At 33.4% G+C, this 25,344-nt stretch overlaps 1 protein-coding gene across 1 annotated transcript in view; it reads left to right on the plus strand.

The window, feature by feature from the left end:
- The window catches only part of LOC150094222 (macoilin), a 192,397-nt gene that overhangs the window by 93,986 nt on the left and 73,067 nt on the right, over positions 1-25,344 (plus strand). Inside the window, exons 3-6 of the mRNA XM_090412388.1 lie at positions 2,262-2,388; positions 15,875-16,004; positions 17,198-17,264; positions 17,375-17,489. Coding sequence (XP_090268514.1) covers positions 2,262-2,388; positions 15,875-16,004; positions 17,198-17,264; positions 17,375-17,489 — 439 coding nt within the window. The remainder of the gene's footprint in view (positions 1-2,261; positions 2,389-15,874; positions 16,005-17,197; positions 17,265-17,374; positions 17,490-25,344) is intronic.

Consider the following 25,344-nt stretch of genomic DNA (forward strand, 5'->3'; position numbering starts at 1 on the left):
GACACAATTCATCTCTTATCATGAGTAACACTCTGCCCTGCTCTGAAACATTTGCCCAGAAGACAATCTCTCCAAATGCCAGTGTCCTTAAAATGTGTGCATTAAAATGTAATCCATGTGGATTTTCATTTAGAGTGTGCATAATTTATTTTCTTAATGGTTGGTTATAATTCCAATCTTTTTATGTATACTAGCAATTGCCTACTTAGTGGCATCATAGTTATTATAGAGAGAGAGATTGAGAAATATGCCGGTTAAGTTACGTACATTAAAGAAAGTTCCCAAGATAGTTCAAAAAATGCAAATTTTTTACATTTAATTTCTTATATACAGTAGTAGAAAATTGCTTCATAATATTTTTTCTATAAACAATAGATTCTTTGTTCAAAGTAATGTTAAGACCCTACTTTTTGATATTCACATATTTATAACACAGCAGCCAGAGTTCCACCAAGCAGCTTGCTTCCTAGTAGTGATATTGATGCAAGATGTTTAAATATTTTCCATTTGATATATCGTTTGCATTTTTTATTTTCTGTGGGACATAAGGATATTTAGATTAATCAATATAATAAGTGAATAACTATAATAGAAAAAGACAGTAATTCACTTATTTAGCTTATCTGATTTACTTATCTGATATATAATTTTTCCATTTGGTATATCTGATAGATAATTAATATCAAATTAGTATACAAGTTTCATAATCTTCTGATACTTTCACAAATAAGAGGAAGTCAGGATTCTAATTATAATACAAAATTTTGCTTATGTCATTTTGTAACGTAATCTTTAACAATTTCCAATTTATTATTATTATTACTATATGTAATAAGAAATAAAGGCTAATGAAATGCCATTATTTTTTACTTACATTTTCAGATGCAGGGTTACTAAAAAAAAAGGGGGGGGGGAAAGGTCATGTCTCAGCAATTTGCTCATATTTTATAATATTATAGCTGAATTCGATAAAGAGAATGAATATGCTACAAATACTGTATGACTTTACTAAGGCATTTAATAGAATACCACATTGAAATGTAAACTGTTAGGTGGCTGACACATTTCAGAAAGTGATATATGGGGAAGAGAGATGATATCTGCCAGATTTAAGGTGACAAGCAATGTACCCCAGATCATTCCTTGAATCTTTGTTGTTTGGTCTGTGCATTAATGATACTGAGAAGGACCTGACAGGAGTGATTCAGTTCTTCGCTGATGATGCAAAGATAGGAAGGGCAATCAGAAATGCTACTGATATACAGCATTTTCAGGGTGATTTGAATAGATTGGAAGTGTGGACAAACGATAATGGCTGTAAATTCAATGTTAGCAAGTGTAAAGTTATGCGCTTTGATGTGATGAAATATCCAACAGCATATTATTTTGGTGGGATCATGCTTAGAGAAACTGACAAGGCTACAGATCTTGGAGTTATGGTGGACAGGAATTTGAAGTTCAAAGGCCACATAGCAAGATTTACAAATACAACTCAGAGGATAATTATGATGTTGAAATGAACATCGACATGTGGAGATATGAAAGTTAGTTTGCTTTTCGACAATGCCTTGATATGAGTGTACTTGGATTACTGTGCAAAGGTTTGGTCTCTTGGGTTCAGAGGAGATAAAGAAGCTGTGGTACAAAGAAGAGTTCCCAAGATATTGGGATTACGGAATGTAGATTACAAGGATAAATTATGTGCACTTGTAGACATTGGTATGCAGGAGAAAGAGGGGATGCTGTGATAGAAATTTATTAACTTTTGAGAGGCATTATAGGACCTTCCATTGTTAAAAAAAATTTTTTTTTCATTATGTATGGAAGAGGGCAAAGGGACATCTGTGGAAGTCAAGCTAGTGTACCATTACAAAAGGAGTGTGAATTAGATTTTACTCTTACAGAATTGTGAGTGAGTGGAATAGTTTGACTGCTGAAATATATGACAGCTTGTTTGGGTGATGTTTGGCCCCCGCTCTGAGTCCTTGAGTCCCTGGAGGTCTAATAATAATATACGTATTTTCTTTTCTCTCCTCACCATCTGTTGTGCATTAGGAATAGATATAAACTTAACTATAATATAACCCATTGTTGTATATGTTCTGTATTGGCATACAGAACATATTCTCACACACATATATATTTAATATTTGCAGTGCTACTTCTGATTCAGCATACTGTCTCTGTTAACATTTAATTATGTATACAAGTACCTGACAGTGAACTTTAATGCAATTTAACTTTTTTTTTTTTTTTTTCAGGCTTTTTCGGTATTTTTCATCTTCATTGCCCTCACTTCAGATATGATATGTTTTCTTTTTATTCCGGTTCAGTGGTTATTTTTTGCTGCAAGTACCTATGTTTGGGTACAGTATGTTTGGCATACAGGTAAGATAAAATTTAGATTGTTAATGGTTTATTTAGTTCTAAATAATTTTTCTTAAGTAATTCAAAATTGCATCCCATCTCTTCAGCATATATCAACATTGTTTTAAGCTTATTCTTAGTTTTTAATTATGAATGAAATAATTTTATGTGCCATATTTGAACACTGCTTAACAATGGTTATTTCATTGTAATCATAAATTACAGTTGTGTTTGTATAGACTACATGGTATTAAATTATTAATTCATCCTATTTAGTATACACAGACACCAGTAACTTATGTATAAAAAATATGTATACAAATTACCAAATTACATAAAAATTCAATTAATAGCATAACTAAACCTTGACTTGATGTGATGAGAAGGGGAGAGAATGTATTAATGTCTGTCTGTCTGCATACAGACAGTTAATCAGATTGAGTGAGTGATAAAGCTGAATGCATTGAACATCTATACTGTATTATATGTGACTTATATGTTTCTGTGAATAAAATTAGCATGTTTTATCATGGTTAATTTATTATAAGATCATGTTTTATCAGCATTTATAACAAAATTAAAAAAAAAAAAAGGAACTTCCATATCATATATGAATTATATATTACAAAAATGAGAGAAGCCTGTTGTAGCCTTGTGGCAACATTATGGAACCAGAGATTCTATAATGTTGCCTACTACATTCAAACGTATAACTGCATTTTATAGGTAAGCACAGTGTTTTTCCTCCTTGAAACTTAAATGAATTATAGACTTGCACAATTTTAGACAACAGTAAGAGTTTGGGTTTAGGATCTTGAGATGGCAGCAGTTGTTTGCTATACTATCCCCAGTGCTTTGCAAATCATTAGTAGCTTTGTACTCAGCTATTGATGACTATGGAGATAGTGACACCTATTTCAATAAAGTTAATTATCATCATCATCATCAAATTCCTGCCATGTACCCTCAAGGGGTGTAGAGGATATGACAGTACTACATGAAAAATTACATCATTACTAACTTCCTATCTACAATTTTCCTCCAAATCAGTCTGTTACTTGTCAAAACTCCAACATTATCAGATCTTATATTTCTATCGTCTAAGGCACTTTGTACCATATCAATCCACCTATATCTTGGTCTTCCTCTGGGTCGTTTTCCTGCCAACCTAGCAGAGAACACTTGTTTTGCTAATCTTTCCTCTCCCATTCTATTTAAGTGACCATACCATCTGAGATTAGCTCTGCTAACGCATTCCTGGATGCTGACAATGTCAAGTTCTTTCCTAATATCCTCATTTTTAATATGATATTGCCATTGATGCCATCTGTTCACGCCTCTAATCTTTCTCAGGACTCTCATATCTGCGGTCTCTAGTCTTTGGTCAAGTGTTTTACTTCTGACCCAGCTCTCAGATCCATAAGTTAAAATTGGTTTGAACACTGTCTTGTATACAGCTAATTTAGTGTTCCGACTAATTTCTTTCTTATTCCATATGAATTTATTCAATTGACTTCCCGCCATACCAGCTTTGCTGATTCTGTTGTCTATTTCTATATTTAGTTTACCATCTTCAGTAAAAATTGTGCCTAAGTAGCTGAAATGTTTTACTTGTTCCACAGGTTCTCCATTCACAACACTGTTGACATTTTCAATGATTCTGCCTATTTTCATTGTCTTTGTCTTTTTATTGCTGACCATCATACCATATCTATTACAACAGCTATTCAATTTAGTCAGAGAATCTTGCAGACTTGTAGCGGATTTATTTAGAAGTATAACATCATCTGCATAAAGCAAAGAGCTGACATTAACATCTCCAATTTTGATATCAGGTTTAATACCACTTTCCTTCATAATGTGATCCATATAGATAATGAATAACAGAGGAGATAATGTACATCCTTATCTCACACCAGATTTAACATTAAACCATCTTCCTGTACTTCCTTCAATTCTAACTGCTGACTCACAACTCAAATAAAGACTAAGTATTGCTTGATATAATGCCCCATTGACACCATATAACTGCAGCGTATTGAATAGCTTCTCTCTTGGCACCTTGTCATATGCCTTTTCCAAATCGACAAAACTTAAATACAGATCTTTGCTATATTCCCATGCTTTCTCGACTATTTGCCGTAAAGTGAAGATCTGATCCTGACAGCCTCTATTTGGCCTGAATCCAGCTTGTTCTTCACCAAGCTTTTCTTCCACAATTCTTCTCGACCGTTTCTCAAGTATACTTGCATAGATCTTGCCAGGAACACTCAGTAGGGAAATACCCCTGTAATTCTCACATTCAGTTTTATTTCCCTTTTTATATATGGGTACTATGAGAGCTCTACTCCAATCATCGGGAATTCGTCCCTCTGTCCAGGCTTTCTGAACTATGCAGTGCAGCCACTGTAAGACTCTTATACCACCATACTTCAGCATTTCTGGTCGAATATCATCTACTCCTGCTGCCTTTCCACATTTCAAGCCTTTGATGGCTTTTTCTACTTCAAGTATGGATATGTATTCCTGACTGCATGCCTGGTCAGTGTTTTTTATCACTGTGCTGTCATCACTGCTTGTTTCATTTAGCAGTTTTTCAAAGTAATTACTCCATACTTCAAGGATATCTTTTTCTCCTGTTTTCATTTCACCTTTATCATCTCTAATTCCTTTTACAGCACTCTTTCCACCATTCGTAAGCTTCTTCAACAACCTCCAGAATATTTTGACACCTTCTTGATATTTATTTTCTATATTCTTGCCAAAGTCCTCCCATGACTTTTGTTTAGCTAGTTTTACACACTGTTTAGCTTTCTTACATTTGTCTCTATTCTGTAAGAGTAAAAGCTGACTTATTTGCCAGGAACTTTTGATATGCTTTCTTCTTTTCCTTCACTGCCTCTTTAACTTCCTGTGTCCACCAGGGAGTTCTGATTTTTTTATCCTTGCACACAACCTCACCACATGCCTCTCTGGCAGAATCAATCAATGTTTCCTTCAGAGTTTGCCACTGAATCTCCAAGGTTTGATTCCTGTTCTCAAATTCTTTCATTTTCTTTTCAATAATATTTCTGTATTTTAGTCTACAGTTCACATCTGAGAGCTGCACAACTTTTATTCGCTTTAAAACTTTCTTACATGTTCTTCTTTTCAATATGAAATTCAATTTTATCCTGCTCAAGACTAAATAGTGATCACTTCCAATTTCAAATCCTCTGTACACTCTGGTGTCCTGCACCAGGGAGAAAACATCACTATCAACAATAACATAGTCAATGAGACTTTTCTTATTCCTAGCTTCTTCTCTCCATGTGAATTTGTGCACATTTTTATGTTGGAACATGGTGTTAGTAATAACCAGTCCATGTCCGTGAGCAGAAATCCAACAGATATTTGCCATTATTATTAGCTTTGCTCTTTTCTCCAAATTTTCCCAAAATATTTTTGTATGTCTCACAATCATTTCCTACTCTGCTATTTAGATCCCCAACAAGGACCAACTTTTCCTTTTTCATTGTGTCAGTTGCTTTTTCTAAAGCCTCAAAAAATTCCTCCACTTCTACCTTAGTAGAACCTTCTGTGGGACCATAGGCACAAATAAGTCTCATTGTCCAGTTCCCCATTCTCATATTTGCCCACATTACTCTACTTGAGACTGACTGCCATTCAAGAAGATTAGCCTCGTATTTTGTGTTGAATACTATGGCTACTCCTTCTTTTCCTTGATTGTCATTGCCTGAATATAACATTTTGTATTTATTGCTCAGAAAGATCTCACCAGTTTTGGTCTTTTTTGTTTCAGTCACCCCTATTATGTCGATCTGGTACTTATCTAATTCCTCAGCTAGCTCTATTTCTTTGCCATTCAGGCTTCTTACGTTGATAGTACCGATCTTTAACTCTGGTGATGTTGAGTTGGGGTTTGTTTTCAGATTTGTTCCAGTAGCTGACTTTTCGCTGTTCGCCCTGGTTCCCTGGCGAAAACAACGGGGGCCTTGTTTAACCGGGTGACACCCCAGCCGGCATGAAATTTTGTCGTGTTGTACCATCATTTTTTTTTATTATTTTGGTTTAACCGATAAGAATACAATTTGGTCGGCTAAATCCCAAATTGCCAGCCCATCCTCGTTCTTTCAGTATCAAAGTAGATACCCAACAGGGTGCACCACGAGAAGGTGAGGATTGGACATTAGGTCAGAAGCCCTGGTCGGTTCTCCGCATTCCTTTAAAGGCTATGTGGAGGTCTCCTCTCAGTTATACAGCTTTGACCCTTAAGCACCCCCCTTAATTGAAATTAACTTTATTTCAATAAAGTTAATTATGGATATAAAAATTTTCTTTTCTCCATTTACCAGTAATTGTTTTATTTGGTTATAAAAATGAGTATAAACCATATAAGAGAAAATACTTCATAATGTAGAAGTGCTATCAGCTAGTAAAAGAAATGTAGCATTTTATTATGAGTCACATATACCATGAATCATTGAACTTGTTTTGGTGGGGCTTTGGAATCTGGTACAAGATCTTTAGCAAGGGGTGTGAGAGCTACATTTCATTGTGTGGAGGATGGTGACCCCTTGATCTCTTCCATGTCATTTATTGAAAATGTTCATCTGTCCTATAAAATTCCTTTAGTAACTTATGTTTCTACTATAGTCCCCTGTTTTCCTCTTGTCATCCAAATTTGGTAACTGCAAACCTTCACTCTCCTTCCATAGGGAGCATTCTGCACGTCTGTTGCAATCTTTATTGCTGAACTTCAGATCCTCTCTTCAGTTTTTCATGCCCAAGAAAGGTGACGAAATCTGTGCATATTATTCCACATGTACCCCCCAAGTCAAAACTTTACTGATGAATAATAATCTCAACTTTTGTGTTCAACATTCAAGTGATCCTTTAAGGCTATTCTTCCTGCTTCTGTAAGTATGCCCTCTGAACTTCAGCTCTGTCCACCATCATCTCAAAAACTCCTCTCATCAGTATTTTGGAAGCCAGTTCAATTAGTGTAACACATTGCTTATAATTTTTTCATCATAAAGCATTAACTTTGTAACATGAAACATAACTGTTATTCTTTTAAATCATCCTACAGGATCTTTTTATCACCTTTATTAACTTGTGCACTTAGCAACATCAGTAAACAGTTGTATGTTCCCCCTTATATCATTCCCAATATCACTTATGTATAAATTAAGTAGCATATAACTCTTTGGGATTTCTGTTGGCTTGCTTGTCTAATTTCCTTTCATAATCTAGTTCTGTTCCTCTTTACCATGCTAATCACCATTTTGTTGCCTGTGCTTTGTTCTGCTCATCAACCAGTGAATCACATTTCTTCTTTATGTTGCCTACACAACATTTTCTGTTGCTATCACTCCAGTTTAATGGTGTTTACTTGTTGATTTAACTCTCCACTTCTCATCTAGAATGTGAGTAAATTGCTAAGGCAAGACCTGTCTTTCACAAAGCTACAATATTTATCCTCCTGACCAAGATAATTGTAGTAGATAATTATATGCTATCTTAGAAGTTGCAAAGATCATTACGTATCTTGATCTTTTCAACTTCTAATATCTATCTGCATATCCATTTCTAAATAGTACAAGTTGGCTTGTGAATTTTATAGAAAAAAAAACAAACATGTGCCGATTTATATTGTCCCTCCCTCATAACAAACTTGGAATAATATGTACCTTAAAAGAAAAAGCCTCTGTTATCTATAGTAATGTGAACAAAAGAAATGAATTATGAACTGGAAGATATTAAGGTCATCTTGATTAAAAAAAATAGATATAATAGTTAAATTGTGAAACAGATATTAAGAAGAAAAGGTGTGTGTGTGTGGGAGAGAACTGGACAAAAATTACAGTCATAAAGGTTCTATCATTTTACCATATTAAAAATCGTTAATAGAAAGTCATTTTGGCATTTTTTACCCACATACAGTATTGCTGAACTTGCAGCCTATTTGTTGGAGTGCAGGTATGTTAACCACTCAGCTAACCCAGATCCCAGTGAATTGATGGTGTTGATAGTGCATCAAAGCTAAGTTTAAAGGCCATGCCTTTACACCTAGAAATAAATATTTATTCTGGTAACATATTATTATCCATATGAAGGAATCTTATGAGAATGTGATTTCTTAATCTTTTCACTGCTGAGAACACATAAGCTAGCCTAACTCTCCATGCCGCCCTTTTTTTTTTTTTTAAGTTGAACATAAAATTGTGACACAAGTTATATTTTATTGAGAATTTTCTTCAGTATTTTTATACAATACTAAACATTCTATATCACCTCCATCATTCTTGGAAAATTTTGCAATTGTCATATTTTTCAAAACAGGGGTAGAATATATATATATATATATATATATATATATAGGATACCCAATATTGGTCACCTATCTTCTCTCTCTCTCTCTCTCTCTCTCTCTCTCTCTCCCCCCCCCCCCTCTTTCAAATGAGATCTTTGGACATACATGATGATATATTATGGGAGTTTTCTTAGGAACAGGACGAATGATGTTGGAAAATGTCGCCTTTTCGATCTAGTGGCTTGGTCACCCCGTGATGCACATCCTGTTTTAGTCATTACTCTTAGCATATGGAAGATTTGAAATTTTCCCTTATGAGGGTCAGTTGAAAATCTGCAGTTATGTTTTTCTTTGTACAGTCATACCCCAAAGTTATGTGGTAGGTGGGACCAACAAAATATTAGTTAATTGGGACCAAAGATTTACAAAAACACCTATATTTTTTAAGAAATATAATCATAATTGTAGTTTTTTGTACATTAAAAAAAGAAAGTTATTTCGATGTCGATGGTTTCATAAAATCTAATAGATTTGTCTAACGGCATAATGTCTTTTTCTTGTCACGCAAAATTTCTTCATAGCAAGCTAATGATTTTTTTATTCCTTGCCTTGTGGCTACAATTCATTCCTCGTTAAAATCTATGTCCTCCAAAATCTGTAAACCTTTCTTTTATGATTGTTCTTACTGTGGATTCCTGTAGATCGAACTTCTTTGCTAGCTCACAAATTTTCATTCCGCCTTCAGAATCCTTAATGTTAAGTTTTTTTTCCAAAATCAATGTTTTTCTTTTCTTGCTAGCTGTAGAAGAATCGGACTTGCTTCTTTTGGATGACAGTATTATTTTTTATGGGATAAAATTTTTATCAAGAACATAACATTAAACAATCGCAAGGTTCGTAGACTATAAAATTCTGTATGAATGAAGACCATGCGAAACACATCAGTGCTTGTTCACAGCATGTGCAACACTCTGGCGAATACGGCTGGAAAGATAAGACTAGTGGTGAGGCATGAAGAGGGACGAGAATACATACATATAAGAAACTGCATAACTCCGGATTCGCGTAAGTCTGGGTATGACTGTATTTACTTTTTACAGTATCCGAGAATTTAAAATCATTATGTGCAGGAGGTAAAAAAAAAAAAAAAACTTACACTTTAAGATCTAATAAAAACATTCAGCAGAACTATTCATTATGTCTAACCTGCCAACCATTTGTGTTATTCTTATTGTATTCTGTTACACAATGGAGTGTTATTATTAGCTGATTGGTCTAGCCATCTCTCTTTTTTATGATTTACGGTCAGTACGTACTCCTTATTATTTTCCTTGATATATTACTATCCATGAAAAGAGGCTGACCATGTGACACATTGGCTGGGAGATTTTTTCTGCTATAAGCAAAAGTGCAAATGAAGACAGAGAATTGCTTGAATTTAACTGTTCATAATAGATGTTATGGACAGACTACTTATCATATGAAGATTTTCATCTTCATATGATAAGTAGCATCCCAAGTATTTGAAAACATTGACTTGTTCTAATATTTTATTATCTATTTTTTTTTTCTAATTGGCTTTTCTCCTTTAAAAGCCATTATTTTTGTGTTTACTTTTGATATTCACATATTATATTGTTTTGAAATTTCACTTAATGATTTTACTAATCTCTGTAGATCATCTTCTGATGTAGCTAATACAGTATGATCATATGCAAATAATAGTGTATAATAGCTGTTTATCAGTTAATATTTAGAATAACTTTTGTCAATTTTATCAAAGGCTTTTGCATAATCAATGAAGGCCACGGTTTTTTTTATTTTTTTATTTTTAATTCTCTTTGTTTTTCAGTTAATATATTTAGAGTGAAAATTGAGTATAAGATCAGCCTTTTTGGAATCCATTGTTTGTCTAGTAGTTTGTCCTCTACAGTTCTGTTCAGTTTCTCTTTTAATATTCCTGCATATATTTTGTGCCCTGCATTTGACAGACTTATTCCCCTAAAGTTATTGCAGTTATCTTTTATTTCCTTTTTTTTTTTATATTGAGATAATGAATGCTTTTTTTTCCCCAAGAGTTTGAAGTTTTTCAGAAATCCAGACCATGTTAAAGAATTTTAGAAGTCTTTCATTAAGGAAAGTTACAAAAGGAAGTTGTGAGCAAGAGGGTAAGGTGGGGTTTCTCTGCATGGAGAGTGATTAAATCATGGAATTGCCTGATAATGGTGAGAGCACAGGCAATGGATTCAAGGAGTTGTATGATAGAATTTGTGTTTTCCAGGGTGGGCCTCCCACGATGAGTCTTGTGACTCCATGGAGGCCTTGAATCATCATCATAATAAATAATAATTAAAATTTTCACCTGCATTTTTGTACAGTTCCACATTTATATTGTCTTCTCTTGTTTTTGTATTTTTCATCTTATTTATTATTTTTTAGTTCTGACATCATACTATTTTCTGTGTGATCATTCTTTGTATAAAATTTTACTTCTTTGTTATCATCAGTCAGGAGATATTGAAAATAAGTTACCCATTTTTCTAAAGCTATTTTTTGTATTTTTACCTTTTCTTTTATTTTTTTGTTCGTGTATTTCATTATTTTATCGGTTTTTGGCTTAGTTATACCCTTTTCTAGTTAAATTACAATATAGTTATATCTCTCTCTTTCTGTTTTTTCCTTCTCATTTTGCAGTTTCATTGTTTCTTTTGTACTGTATTTTGGCTTCTATGTCTTGGAATTGAGCCATTTCTGGTAATTCTCTCTTTTTGTTTTTATCTTTTTTTTTTTTTTTTTTTTTTTAATTTCTTTGTCCCATTTTTGTAGCTCTTTTTCTATTCCATTACTCTTAATCCTAAGCTTTCTATTTCTTCTTTTGTCAGGATTTATTTCAATTTTTCCCATTCCACTTCTGTGTCATTTGATTCATGTATAATAAATTTAGTTTAATCCTTTATCCAAGTGTAAGCAAACAAAGTTTGCGCCTGAAAATATCTTCAGGACTGAGGTAAGATAGTACAACACCGGGCAACTTGTAGCAAAGGTGGACCAAGCTAACATCACTCCTATCTCAGTATCTGCCATAATGCAAAACACATCTTGTGGATATATATAATGTTATGCATTAAGGCAGGGGTTCTCAACCTTTTCCAGTGGTGTACCACTATATTTAATTCAAGATATTAGATGTACCAGTAAGGCAGCGGCTCATGTACCACCAGTGGTATGCGTACCATAGGTTGAGAATCCCTGCATTAAGGGAAGGGCCACTACCCAGACTAGTTTCGACCTTTATTGAGGTCTCTTCAGTGGGAGCCAGGCTCAGAAGTGGAGATACCAGGCAGAAGCAATAGCAAGGTCATCTTTACCTTGAGTTGCTAAAAGGTGGCATTTTTAGTTGATGGCCTTTTTATTAAATTACTCTGGATTTAGAGAAAGATGTTGAAAGTTTATTTTTCACTTGGTTAGACTACAATAAATTTAGTTTAATCCTTTATCCAAGTGTAAGCACACAAAGTTTGCGTCTGAAAATATTTTCAGGACTGGGGTAAGATAGTGCAACTCGTAGCAAAGGTGGACCAAGCTAACATTATTCCTATCTCAGTATCTCCCATAATGCAAAACACATCTCCTTGCAGATATGTATAATGGTATGCATTAAGGGAAGGGCCACTATCCAGACTAGTTTCGACCTTTATTGAGGTCTCTTCAGTGGTTATGTATGGTTTCTATTTTTAAATGACTGCATTCCTGATAATATTGCCTAGAATGGAGATATTGTAATAAAAAAAAATTTGTAATTTGGTTGATAGTTATTTTCCACTTTAGCCATTTTGGTATAAATCAAATTTTTGTCAATACAATAAAATGATGATCAGAATTTAAATTAAAGTCTCGATATACATCTAGGATTAACATCTCTTACATCTAGGATTAACTCGGTTAATTTAAAATTTGTGATAATGTAGTCAATAACTGACTTACATCCTCTTGATCACCATGTTTATTTATGTATTGCTTTGTTTAAATACTGAGTTCATTATTCTCATATTATTATAAATGACAGAATCTCACAGTTTGTGTCCATTTTGATTATTATGTATCTTGACCAAATCTTCCTGTGTTTGTTTTGTATTTCTTGTTTCTTATTCTGGCTTTTAAATGTCATGCTAGTAGTAAATAGTCTGTTTTATTTGTTTTATCTATGACTTTTTGTAGTTCTTTGTAAAAGGTTTTACTGTCTTCTTCCCCTCCCTTCTTCTGGTGCATATACTCTGATTATTATGTGACCTCTTAATGTTTTGAGTCTAATTTCTAGTCTTTCTGTCCAGTAGTTATAATATACAATATTGTTCTTCATAGATTTGTGTATCATTATATCTGCTTTTGCTCTTTCTTCTTATTTTACTCTTCTACAAATTTGTATATAGTTACTTGTTTCTTAGTACCTTTTTGCTTTCTTCTTTATTTCAGTTACTATACATATCTTTGCATTGGCTTGGTTTAGTTGTTCATCAAGTTCTTTATGTGCGATGCTCTTTACATTCCAAGTTGCAATTTTCATTATGTTCCTTTTTTCCAACTTCGTTTACCTTTTCCTGAATCATGGGCATTTTTCTGATAGTTCATCTAGCTTTTCTTTGGCTGAGGCTTGAAAGTATATTAAATTTCCCCAGGACAGGTTATTAGCCTTTTACTAGGTAAGTCCAGCGGTAGGGTTGCTACACATTTCTAACAGTATTTGCTCTGTTAGGTTATACTGCCCACCAGTGTCTCATTTGTACTTTTAGATCAGGGTGGACCACAAGAAGGTAGGGTTGGTATTTGAGTAGGAGAGGCTATATATTGCACTTCACCACCCCATCACACCCTGGGTAGTATAATTAATTAAATTAAAGAAACTGACAATATTCAGAAATGTACATCTACAGGATGTTTGTAGAACAGTTATAAAAGAGAGCTGTGAGGCCTTTCTATGCCAGTCAAACTTAAACTGATCTGATGGCCTTCAGTTATCCCCTTTATGGGAAATATATCTTCTTCTTTTCAGCCATTTTCTTTCCACTGCTGGACGAAGGCCTCCTCCAGTTCTTTCCACCTTTCTCTGTTCTTGGCAATGGTTGACCAACTTTTCCCAATAAACTCTAACAGTTCATCACTCCACCTTCTTTTAGGACGTCCTCAGCTTCATTTCCCTTCTTTAGGAATCCATTTTGTAAGTATGGTAGTCCATCGCTCATCTTCTCTTCTGGATAAATGTCCGGCCCATTTCCATTTTAGTCGCTTGTGGTGAAGAATGATGTCAGTGATGCGAGTCTGGCTTCTTATCCAGGTGTTTCGCTTCTTATTTTTTAATGTGATGCCTAGCATCAACCTCTCCATTTTTCTTTGAGTTGTTGTTAATTTATTTGCCAGTGCTCTTGTTAGCGACCAAGTTTCACAACCATATGAGATGACTGGAAGTATACACTAGTTAAATGTCTTTCTTTTTAAACAGAGTGGGACATCATCGTTTTGAAAAATGTTTTTCAATTTTCTGAATGCACTCCAGGCAAGTTGAACTCTCCTATTTATTTCCTTTTGGAGTCCACAGTTTAGGTCAATGAGATGACTTAAGTATGTATATGAAGAGACTCTTTCCAAAAAATTGTTTTCTATTATTATGTTTTTTGGCATTACTAAACGATTAAACATGATTTTAGTTTTTTCTCTGTTTATCTTTAGACTAACTTTTCTGCTTTCATGATATAGGTCTTCTATCATTATATTAAGGTCTTCTGGAGTGTATGGAAAAATTATATCATCTGCATATCTTAGATGTGTTAAGTTTCTATTATTAATTTTTATACTAAAGTTTGTCCAGTTTATATTATTAAATATTTCTTGAAGGACTGCTGTAAAGATTTTGGGTGATAGTCTCCTTGTTGGACACCTTTTTCAATTGATATTTTATTGCTACTCGTGTGAAGTTAGATTGTTGCAGTGAGGTATATTGCCTGGAGGAGGTCCATATATTCTCCAGGAACTCCCTGATTCTGGAGTGCATTGATTATTGCGTTAGTTTTGATGGAATCAAATGTTTTTTCATAATCAATGAAGACTAAACAGAGAGGCAGTTGGTTTTCTTCTGCTTTTTCTATTATTTGTTTTACTGCATGAATATGATCAGCTGTGTTGTGAAGCCTTTACGGAATCCTGCTTGTTTTGCTGGTTGATTTGTGTCTAGAAGAGGTGTTAACCTGTTTGTTATTACTTTTGTGAGAATTTTGTATAGATTAGAGAGAGAGAGAGAGAGAGAGAGAGAGAGAGAATACTAATTGGGCGCTATAGTTCTTTACTTTGTCCCCTTTTTTAAATAACAGTATCAGAGTAGCATTTTTCCAATTTTCCAGTATCTTCTCCTCTTCTAGGCATAAATTTAGTAAGTTGGTGACATGGGTGAATTATATTGTTTCCTCCCCATTTAATTAATTCCATGTGAATTAGGTCTTTACCAGGACATTTTCCATTTTTCATTTGTTTTAATGATAAATATATCAATATGATATTGATATATTGGAAATATATCAATCTCATATAAATTCTGGAATATCTTATTATATGACTTTTTTTTTTTAATTAGGAATTTACTGACTTTGTGCTATCTTACTTATACTACGATGATGCTCTTAAAATTAATTATTTTAATGTATTTCATTTTGTGTTCCATTGTTTACTTCTATTAAATTTACTTCTGCCTAAATTTGAGTTTGTCTTTAATTTCTAAAAATGTGACAGCTTACATACCTATTTTGAAGTAGGATGTTTGAGAACTTCTTTGGATACTTTATTCTGAATAGATAATTAGATATAAAAAAAAGGACAATTATATATCCCCTTCACAGTTTCACCTTACATCTTTTATGATTTTCTTCCTATGAAGTTACATACGGGATAACATGTACACAGCAAAAGTGATTTCACTACAAAGAGTTAAAACAGAAAATTCAAACATAGGAAAGTATAAAACAAGCAGTATAAAAAATAAATATTAATATATACAGTAAATAACAACATAAAAGAATTGCTAGTAAAGAAATTTCATACTTTGATTTAATTAACAAACAATGAATTTTAATATTTAACTATAGTATTTATTAATGAAAAATTATGTGCATTATTTGTATTTGACATCAAATTTTCTTTTTGTAGATCGTGGAGTATGTCTTCCCACAATATCTTTGTGGCTTTTGTTTGTATATATAGAAGCTTCAGTGCGGCTCAAAGAACTTAAAAATTTACCTTTTAATTTAGATTTATGTAGGCCATTTGCAGCACACTGGTAAGTTTCTAAATTAATTCCGTTTTCCAAGTATGCATTTTTAGATTTTTTTTTTTTTTAATGTGCATTCACTTATGCAGTTTCATCAAATATGAAAAAGGTGAAATTTACCTTTTAATTTAGATAATCTGATGAATAATGAAATACTTATAATGTATTCTGTTATAGAATGCATATGTGTTCTTTAATGAGAAATTTTAGAGCCACAACAATTCACCTGTCCTATTTTTATAGTGTGTTATATCTATCAGTAGATATGTTCTTTGGTTTTTTGTTTTATAGAGGGGTAAATAGAGTATATATTTCTAGATACTCTATTTAGAAATAGTGGAAAAGTCCAGAGATGTTATTAACAGTATGGTAGCAGACATATTTCTAATGACCTTAAAGTTCACTGGTAGAGTAATAAAACATTTTGAGATTATTATTAAATTCTTTTTTCTCACATTCTTGCTTGGGTATAATAAGTCAGGCAGATGAACTTCAAGTTTGGAAGACAGAACTAAAGCTGATTTTGTTAATTGTTTCAAATGGCAGTTTTGCTGTAGTCTAATATCTGTTCAGCTACAATTGAATATGCTTTTTAATGGCTAATTTGAAAAAGTCAGTCTTCATTGATAATTTGAACCAATTACTTTTTGTTTTATGTCATCAGGTTTATCATGATGTCATGAGCTTTGAACTTCAAATTCAGAGTTCTATGTCATGAGCTTTGAACTTCAAATTCAGAGTTCTATGTCATGAGCCATAGAACTTTGAATTACAACAGTGTTCTTACTTTTCTGTATTTTTGACATCTGCACTAAGGTTGACAACAGTAATTGATATTAAAAATGATGCAACAGTAGCCACATAAGCTTAACATAAGCAAACTATTTCACTTCTGAATATCCATTTGGGTAGTTGGTCTCAGTCTATATAGGCAAATACACAAATTTTCTTATTCATTTTTAATATGAAAAAATTATAAAAGTAAATGATGTTTGATATTTCATTGGTATTGCCTGCAGTGCAACTAAATTTAAAAAAAAAAAATTAGAATGTTATGTATATAATACTTATTAAAGAAAAGTGAAGAGTATAGAAATCTAGCAACTACCACCTTGAGGTGGAGAGGGAGAGTGCAATCATTAATTTTAATATATGCATAAGTGCTACTTTTATTCCCCTCTTACTTTTTTTTTTTCTTTCAGCATTGGCTATCCAGTTGTCACATTGGGCTTTGGTTTTAAAAGCTTCATTAGTTATAAGATGAGGCTTGTAAGTTATGCTTTTCATTCTCCACATAAATGCGTTTGTTCATATGAGTATTTCATAGTGTTTAAAATAAGTCAGATATAGTTATTCAAAAGTTTCATTAATTATTTCAGAGAAAACAGAAAGATGTAGCCAGAGAAAATGATTTTTACATGGAGCTTTTACAACAGGCATTACCGAGTGATACATCTAGTACAGTAGGAGGAAACAGTCTGGAAAGGGACAAAAGTAAGAATTTTAATTTATGAATTGTTCAACATGAAAGTAGTTATAAGGAATAGTCAGCTGAAATTATCTGAATTAATTTTATTTTATTGTCATAGAAATTTAGTTATGTTCATTTGGAAGAAGAAAAAAAACATTAATATTCCTCTATTTTCTTCTGAATATATTATAAAACAAAGAACTATTAATTTTAATGTTGCAGGTTTTTCCACTTGGTTTTGCTATTAATTAAAGATGCCAAGAAGTTATATTCTTGGTTTCATCCTTTATCCAAGTGTAAGGAAACAGTTTTCGTGTGAAGACACTTCACGACTGGGCTACTTGTATATAGAGGCTAGTGACTTTACATCACTTGCCTCAGTATCCCATAATGCAATGCACATATCCTTACAGACATGTATAATTTATGGGATACCATAATGCATAGCATTATACATGTCCATAAGGTTATGTGCATTGCATTGTGGGATACTGTCAAGTCATTAGCCTCTATATACAAGTAACCCAGTCAGTGACTTCACGTGCAAACTTTGTTTTCTTATACTTGGATAAAGAATGAAACCAAGAATATAACTTCTTGGCATCTTTAATTTATATTAATTTTGATATTTTTGTATTTGTTCTTTCTCTTAACTGATTTTTTAGTAAATTTTTCTTTCCTTTTCACTGTGTGAAGATTGTTATAAGTATAGTGACAGACATATAAAAATTTATCATCTCTGAATTAGTCTGTATAGTTATATCTTGTCTTGAAGACAGTTTTATTAACTTTCATTTTGTTTGTTCTGTGTAATGGAGACATTTCGTCATGCAGCAATTATTTTTCTTCTAGTATTAAAGAAATTAAATACAAGCAATTCCTGACTTAAGTAAATTTGATTGTTCAATGGTGAGGGCATTGTTATCAGGACTGATTAGTTTTTACTCTGTTATACAGAGTTTTTATCATTCCATACTGTGGATAGGGGAGTTGTATGACTGTTACAGAATGTACATGTGTAGGGGTTTTCTATGAACTAAGAATGCCATGGATCTATCAGCTTGGCATGTAATTAAAGTGTCTAGGTAGGGGAGACTTATTTTCTTTTTCTAAAGTGAACTGGATCCTGGAATGCTAGTTAAAATGGTGTTGAGAGCATCCGAGCCATGTAGCACAATGGGGAATACATATACATGATGTAGTCAGAAGTTTTTTTCCCCACTTGGTTAGACTATAATAAATTTAGTTTAATCCTTTATCCAAATGTAAGCAAACAAAGTTTGCCCTGAAAGTATCTTCAGGACTGAGGCAACTCGTGGTAAAGGTGAACAAGCTCTCATACTCCTTGTCTTAGTATCTCCATAATGCAAAGCAAATCTCCTTGCAGACATGTATAATGCTATGCATTAAGGGAAGGGTCACTACCCAGACCAGTTTTGACCTTTATTGAGGTCTTGTCAGTGGGAGCCAGAGGTGGTGATATCAAGGAGGAAGCAATAGAGAAGTCATATTTATGTATACGAGTTGCCAAACAGAGCTTGGTCCACCTTTACCACGAGTTGCCTCAGTCCTGAAGATACTTCAGGCACAAACTTTGTTTGCTTACACTTGGATAAAGGATTAAACTAAATTTATTATAGTCTAACCAAGTGGAAAAAACTTCCAACATCTTCCTCTAAATCCAGAGTAATTTAATAATAAGGTGAGACACCTTTTAGCAACTCATATAGGTAAATATGACTTCTCCATTGCTTCCACCTTGGTATCATCACCTCTGAGTCTGGATCCCACTGACGAGACCTCAGTAAAGGCAGAAACTGGTCTGGGTAGTGGCCCTTCCCTTAATGCATAGCATTATACATGTCTGCAAGGAGATGTGCTTTGCATTATGAGAGATACTAAGACAAGGAGTGATGAGAGCTTGGTCCATCTTTACCACGAGTTGCCTCAGTCCTGAAGATACTTCAGGCGTAAACTTTGTTTGCTTACACTTGGATAAAGGATTAAACTAAATTTATTATAGTGTAGTCAGTGGGTCTATACGCGACACATTATAGGTCTCAAATCTCCATGAAGTAGTTAGTCTAGGGGTAGGGGAGAAAGCGAAGAGTTCATGGCTGTCCCCCCTGTTTGTTTATAGAATTTTCCTTGCTAAAGTGAAATAGCTTGAGTTATTAGCTTTCATATTTGGAGGATTGGATGTAAGGTCTAAGGTATCTTTGAATCAAACATTGTTGAATAGAGGAGACATCAAAACTGACCATTATGCTAGTGTGTTATATACTGGACTTGCAGTCCGGTGAGTTTTTTTTTTTTTTTTTTTTATGTGGGAAAGGATGTTGCTAGTATATTGGGAGACGCACTTTGACTAAATGTTTGGTTAACTCATGGATGAATCACAGCCATCCATTCAGTGTAGCAGCACATTTTTTTGTGGATTTTCAGTAGCCAGTATATTGGGTTTGGGATCTATTTGTATATAATTGTATGGTTTTAGTTTATTGGTGATTTCCACAGGCCAGGAAGTGATCTTTTTAAGGAGCCTGTGAAAGATTCTGCTGATCTGTATGTGTTTTCACCTTAAAAAAGAAAATGTCCGTTTCCTAAATACTTTAATTACATGTCAACCTGATGGATCCTTGACATTCTCAGTTTATAAAAAATCTATGCAGACACAAGCACAGGTAGATACACACACTACCCTGTGTCAACAGTAAGGATTATATAAACTCTGTATAACAAGGCAAAACTAATTAGTCCTGATAAGTGCCCTTACCACTGAACTTGACTACATTCACAACACCTTTTTAGCAAATGGCTACAATCCCCACCAAATCCAAAAAATATTAAAACCCCAAATCACATAGCCTCTCTCCCTCCAGAACAGACTACATTAAGCTGTCATATCCAGGATACATCTGAAAAACTAGCAAAAATGCTTGAAAAAAAAAAAAAAAAAAACCTTGTAATTTGCAGACTATATATATATATATATATATATATATAAACTGTCCCTCTTCCCTTAAAGACAAGCCACAGTCCCTAAACCTGACAGTTGTTTACTGGGTACCTTGCAGTTGTAAGCTGTCCTGCTATGGCCAAACAGACAGGACAACAACCAACATTAGAAATCACTGAGCACAAGGACTACATATTCTTCAGTTCCACCACTACAGCCCCTCAGGACTTGCTGACCATGCTTTGGATACCCATCACAGGATATTCTGGGAAAAGGCCACTTTAATCCACCCTAGCAAATATAAATACAAGACTATTCTCAGAATCTACTTTAGCCTTAAGTTATGAAGGTGCCATTTAGGAGACCTTTAGGCTCACCTTTGGTTGCTTTGCTTCAGCTTCACTTACTCAGTATAATGCCTGCATGCATATCAGTTTATACATTGTTTCCTTAAAATGGCAATGTTAATTTTCCAAAAATATTGGAAGTATTAATTAAATTTATTGTAATTAATATTTAGTTGGCATTGTAATTTCCTTAAAAAGTACTTACTGTTATGAACAGTCAACATATAAGCTTTTTCACCAGGAATAAGAGTATATAATATACTCTTATATTATATACTCTTATAATAAGAGTATAACGGTTTAGGATCACAAGCTGCCAGCTGCACCTTTTAACTTTGATATCTTCAGAATCATTGGAAACTGAGCCCAGCTACCACTGATGTCTGAAAGAAACAGGCTGCAAACTGACTTCCAAAAGTTAGTTTGGGCTAAAGCAGTTCTCTACTGCCTTTGTGGAGTAAAAGGAGGATTTATATTTTATTATTATTATGGATGTCTAGAATATCTGTTGTTGGTTTTTCATATCAGCTTTATCTGATTGTGTTTGTGGTAACTCTTTTTTTAATTTTTTTTTCAGAGTTCTTTTTAATAGTCTCTTAACATTTGCCCTTTCATGTATTCTTCTGCATTTTTTTTTCAGTCTTCTCAAAATTTCTATTAAGCTATATTTACACATAATTTAGCAATCTTACATCTTTCTCTGTATTCTCTGCAAGTGCATGTTGACTAACTTGTTAATAACTTGAGTTGATTTCATCTTTTCTAGGACAACCTCTAACTTCTTGAGTTCACCCTGAAGCCATGTTTTTTCTATCCATCAGACAATTTCACTGCATGCTCCTCTCACTGACTCAATTGTCTTTAGATTTTGCCACTCAGTCTCTAAAGTTTTCTTCTCATTTTCTAACTTTCACTTTTTATCCAATAATAATTATATATTTGATTCTGGAGGTTTATCTCTGAAAACTGTACAACTTTTAAAAAGAAGTAAACAACTGTGCATGCTTTTACTTTTCACTGTGATCCACATTTTTTATTTTGCTCACAACTAGATGGCAATCACTGTGAAATCTCCTGTATACTCTTTAATCCTGCCTGCATGCAGGATTAAAGAGTATGCAGATATTAAACAGCATGCAGATAACACAACAATAATATAATGAATGATTTAAGTCATGAATATAGAAATATGGTAAGCACTTATTACTTACAATTTTTATTACTCCTATCTTTTCTTCATATTTTCTTATAACATTTCTCTAGGTTTGTACTTCATTCTATATTCTGCTGTTTATATCTCCAGCAAAAGCTTTTGTTACTATTTGTTTGAATAATGGCTTCACACATGTAAGAGAAAACCAAATATAATTATTACTTCTATATATTTTGCTTACTTTTTTTAATTAGGATGAGCTTTCAGAGAAAACACCAAAAACTGGTAATGACATTTAAATTCTGAATACAAGAATGAGTCATACAGCATGCGGATAATATCACATGTCTCAGTCGAGTTATCCAGTAGGAGGAAACACTATTCGATTTCAGACATGGGAATAGATGTATAATTAATTAATTAATTTAACAATAATAAATAAAAATATAAAAAATCCTAAACAGTTAACAGCAATCATCTCCCCAAAACTTAGAAATAGGCATACAGTTTTGTCTGATTAAGATTAGGATGGTGTATGGCTTTATGTGACTCAAAATAGGTGATCAAATTTGAACCTACTGTAGTGTAGCATCTTGGTGTGAACTCTGTGTCTAGTATCGATGATATGAGAAGCAAGACCTGAATCTTCAGAATCCAAAAATCTTTTGGATTCTGAAGATTCAGAATCCAATATTGAGATGCGATAAATTAAAAACATCAGTTGCAAGGTTTATGGTGTAATACGGTTTTTGTTGGCTGAAAACAATAGTGTTGCAGAAATTCACCGATGACTGTCAGGTTTACGGGCTTAACGTAACGAGTGACAGTAAGTTTAGGCAGTGTTGTTTTTTGTTTAAAGAAAGGCGCAACAATGTTCATGATGAAGAGCACAGTGGTCAACCAAGTGTGGTGACTGACGATTTGGTGGAAAGAGTAAACACGAAAATTCATGAGAATTGTCATTTCACAATTACAGAACTTTCTTTTGAATTCCCAATTTCTTTTGAAGTTTCATCCTCAGTCATTCATGAAAATGTGACAGAGAAGCTGGGGATATGAGAAATTTTGTGCCAGGTGGGTCCCAAAAATGCTAACTGATGCACATAAACAGTCATGAGTGGAATCAGCACAAAAAGTTTTGGAGAATTACAAAAATGAAGGTGAACTTTTTTCTCATATCATGACTGGTGGCGAAATGATTTCATGCACAAACAACAATCAACACGGTGGCACCATTCGCCATCTCCAAAAAAATAATAAATAAAATTTTAAAAAAATAAATGGGCACCATCTGTCAAAAAAAAGGAGGCCACTGTCTTCTGGGGTCAATAAGGGATCTTGCTCATTGATTTTCTTCAGTGAGGAGCAACAATTGATGTTAATGTGTATTGTGAAATGCTGAAGGAACTCGGACAAGCAATTCAGCAAATTAAGAAGTTTTGGGTGGGAACTTTTAGACCACCCACTCTGCATCCCCAACCTTTCACCTAGTGACTACTTCTTGTTCCTTCCATCTCAGAGCTTTGAAGAAGATGAGGAACTGAAGAACAGCATTACTTAGTGAACTCACTGGTGGCAGAAATTTTTGAATGCGGTATGAAGAAGCTGGTACCACAATACCAAAAATGCCTGGAAGTCAATGGCAACTTAGTGGAAAAATAAAGTATACATGCTAGTTTTTTAACTTATAAAACTTTTTCTGTATTAACTCTTATTAATTCTTCTTTAACTTATAATAAAACTTATAATAAAATGAGGCTAATCTTCTTGAATGGCAGGCACTCTCAAGTAGAGTGATGTTGGCAGATATCAGAATGGGGACTAGACAATAAGACTTATTTGTGCCTATGGTCCCACAGAAGGTTCTACTAAGATAGAAATAGCAGAATTTTTTGAAGCTTCAGAGAAAGCAACTGACAGTGAAAAAGGAAAAGTTGGTCCTTGTTAGGGATCTAAATAGCAGAGTAAGAAATGATTGTCAGACATACAAAAATATTTCGGGAAAATTTGGAGAAAAGAGCAAAACTAATAATGGCAAATACCTGTTGGATTTCTGCTCAGGTCATGGACTGGTTATTACTAACACCATGTTCCAACATAAAAATATGCAAATTCACATGGAGAGAAGAGGCAAGGAATAAGAAAAGTCTTATTAACTATGTTATTGTTCATAGTGATATTTTCTCCCTGGTGCAGTACACCAGAGTGTACAGAGGATTTGAAATTGGAAGTGATCACATTTAGTCTTGAGCAGGATAAAATTGAATTTCATATTGAAAAGAAAAACATGTAAGAAAGTTTTAAAGCGAATAAAAGTTGAGCAGCTCTTAGATGTGAACTGTAGACTAAAATACACAAAGATTATTGAAGAAAAAATGAAAGAGTTTGAGAACAAGAACCAAACCTTGGAGATTCAGTGGCAATCCCTGAAGAAAACACTGATCGATTCAGCCAGAGAGGCATGCATTAAGGATAGAAAAATCAGAACTCCATGGTGGACACAGAAAGTTAGAGGCAGTGAAAGAAAAGAAGAAATCATATCAAAATTTCCTGGCAAATAAGTCAGATTGTGCTCTTAGAGAATACAGAAACATATGTAAGAAAGATAAACACTGTGTAAAACTAGCTAAACAAAAGTCAACTGAAGACTTTAGTAAGAACATAGAAAATAAATATCAAGAAGGTGGAAAGATATTCTGGAGGTTGCTGAAGAAGCTCAGAAATGGAGGAAAGAGGACTGTAAAAGGAATTAGAGATAATAAAGTGTTGGAATGTCCCACCCAACTGACTGTTCCATTTATGTTGGTTATTTATTCTTATCTATACATCTTTAATTTCTGTTATACTTGGTTAGTTGTTGATTGATGCTCATCTGAATATAAAGAAATTTATATTATACTGTGCCACCCTATATTCAGATTAGTCTAAATAACATAGAGGAATCAATCATCATCTAAACTTATATTATCACTTCATCTTCAGGCCGAGGCTGTTACTAGTATTTAAGGCTTTTGCAAAGTTCCGAATAATTTTATGAGCGGTGCAATGAAAAAAAATCAGGCAAACACCAAGTTTAACTCAACAAAAGAAAACATTTAATGTGGAAAAGTACAATATATACATTTAAGTATAACTATCTGCAAAAAGGTTATCCAATTAAAATATTATAAGAATTCACATTCGTACATTAATAACTTCTCTATTAGGTTTGAGGATCATGACTAATGTTAACAGTTGTTAATTCACAAAGCATTACTATTTCTCTGACATATTTCACTCTATTCAATTGGATGAATCATATAAATATATTAGCTCAGTTTAAAGTATTCTGAATAATTACAATCTATAAATTATCAGACGTTCATTTATCAGTTCTTTATGTTCAGTCAATCAAGTTGAAAATAGTTCTTAAAAAGTTC

This window comes from Typopeltis vanoorti, chromosome 22 (assembly GCF_054136105.1).
Source record: "Typopeltis vanoorti isolate ZY-2024b chromosome 22, IOZ_Tvanoo_1.0, whole genome shotgun sequence".
Lineage (NCBI taxonomy): Eukaryota > Metazoa > Arthropoda > Arachnida > Uropygi > Thelyphonidae > Typopeltis > Typopeltis vanoorti.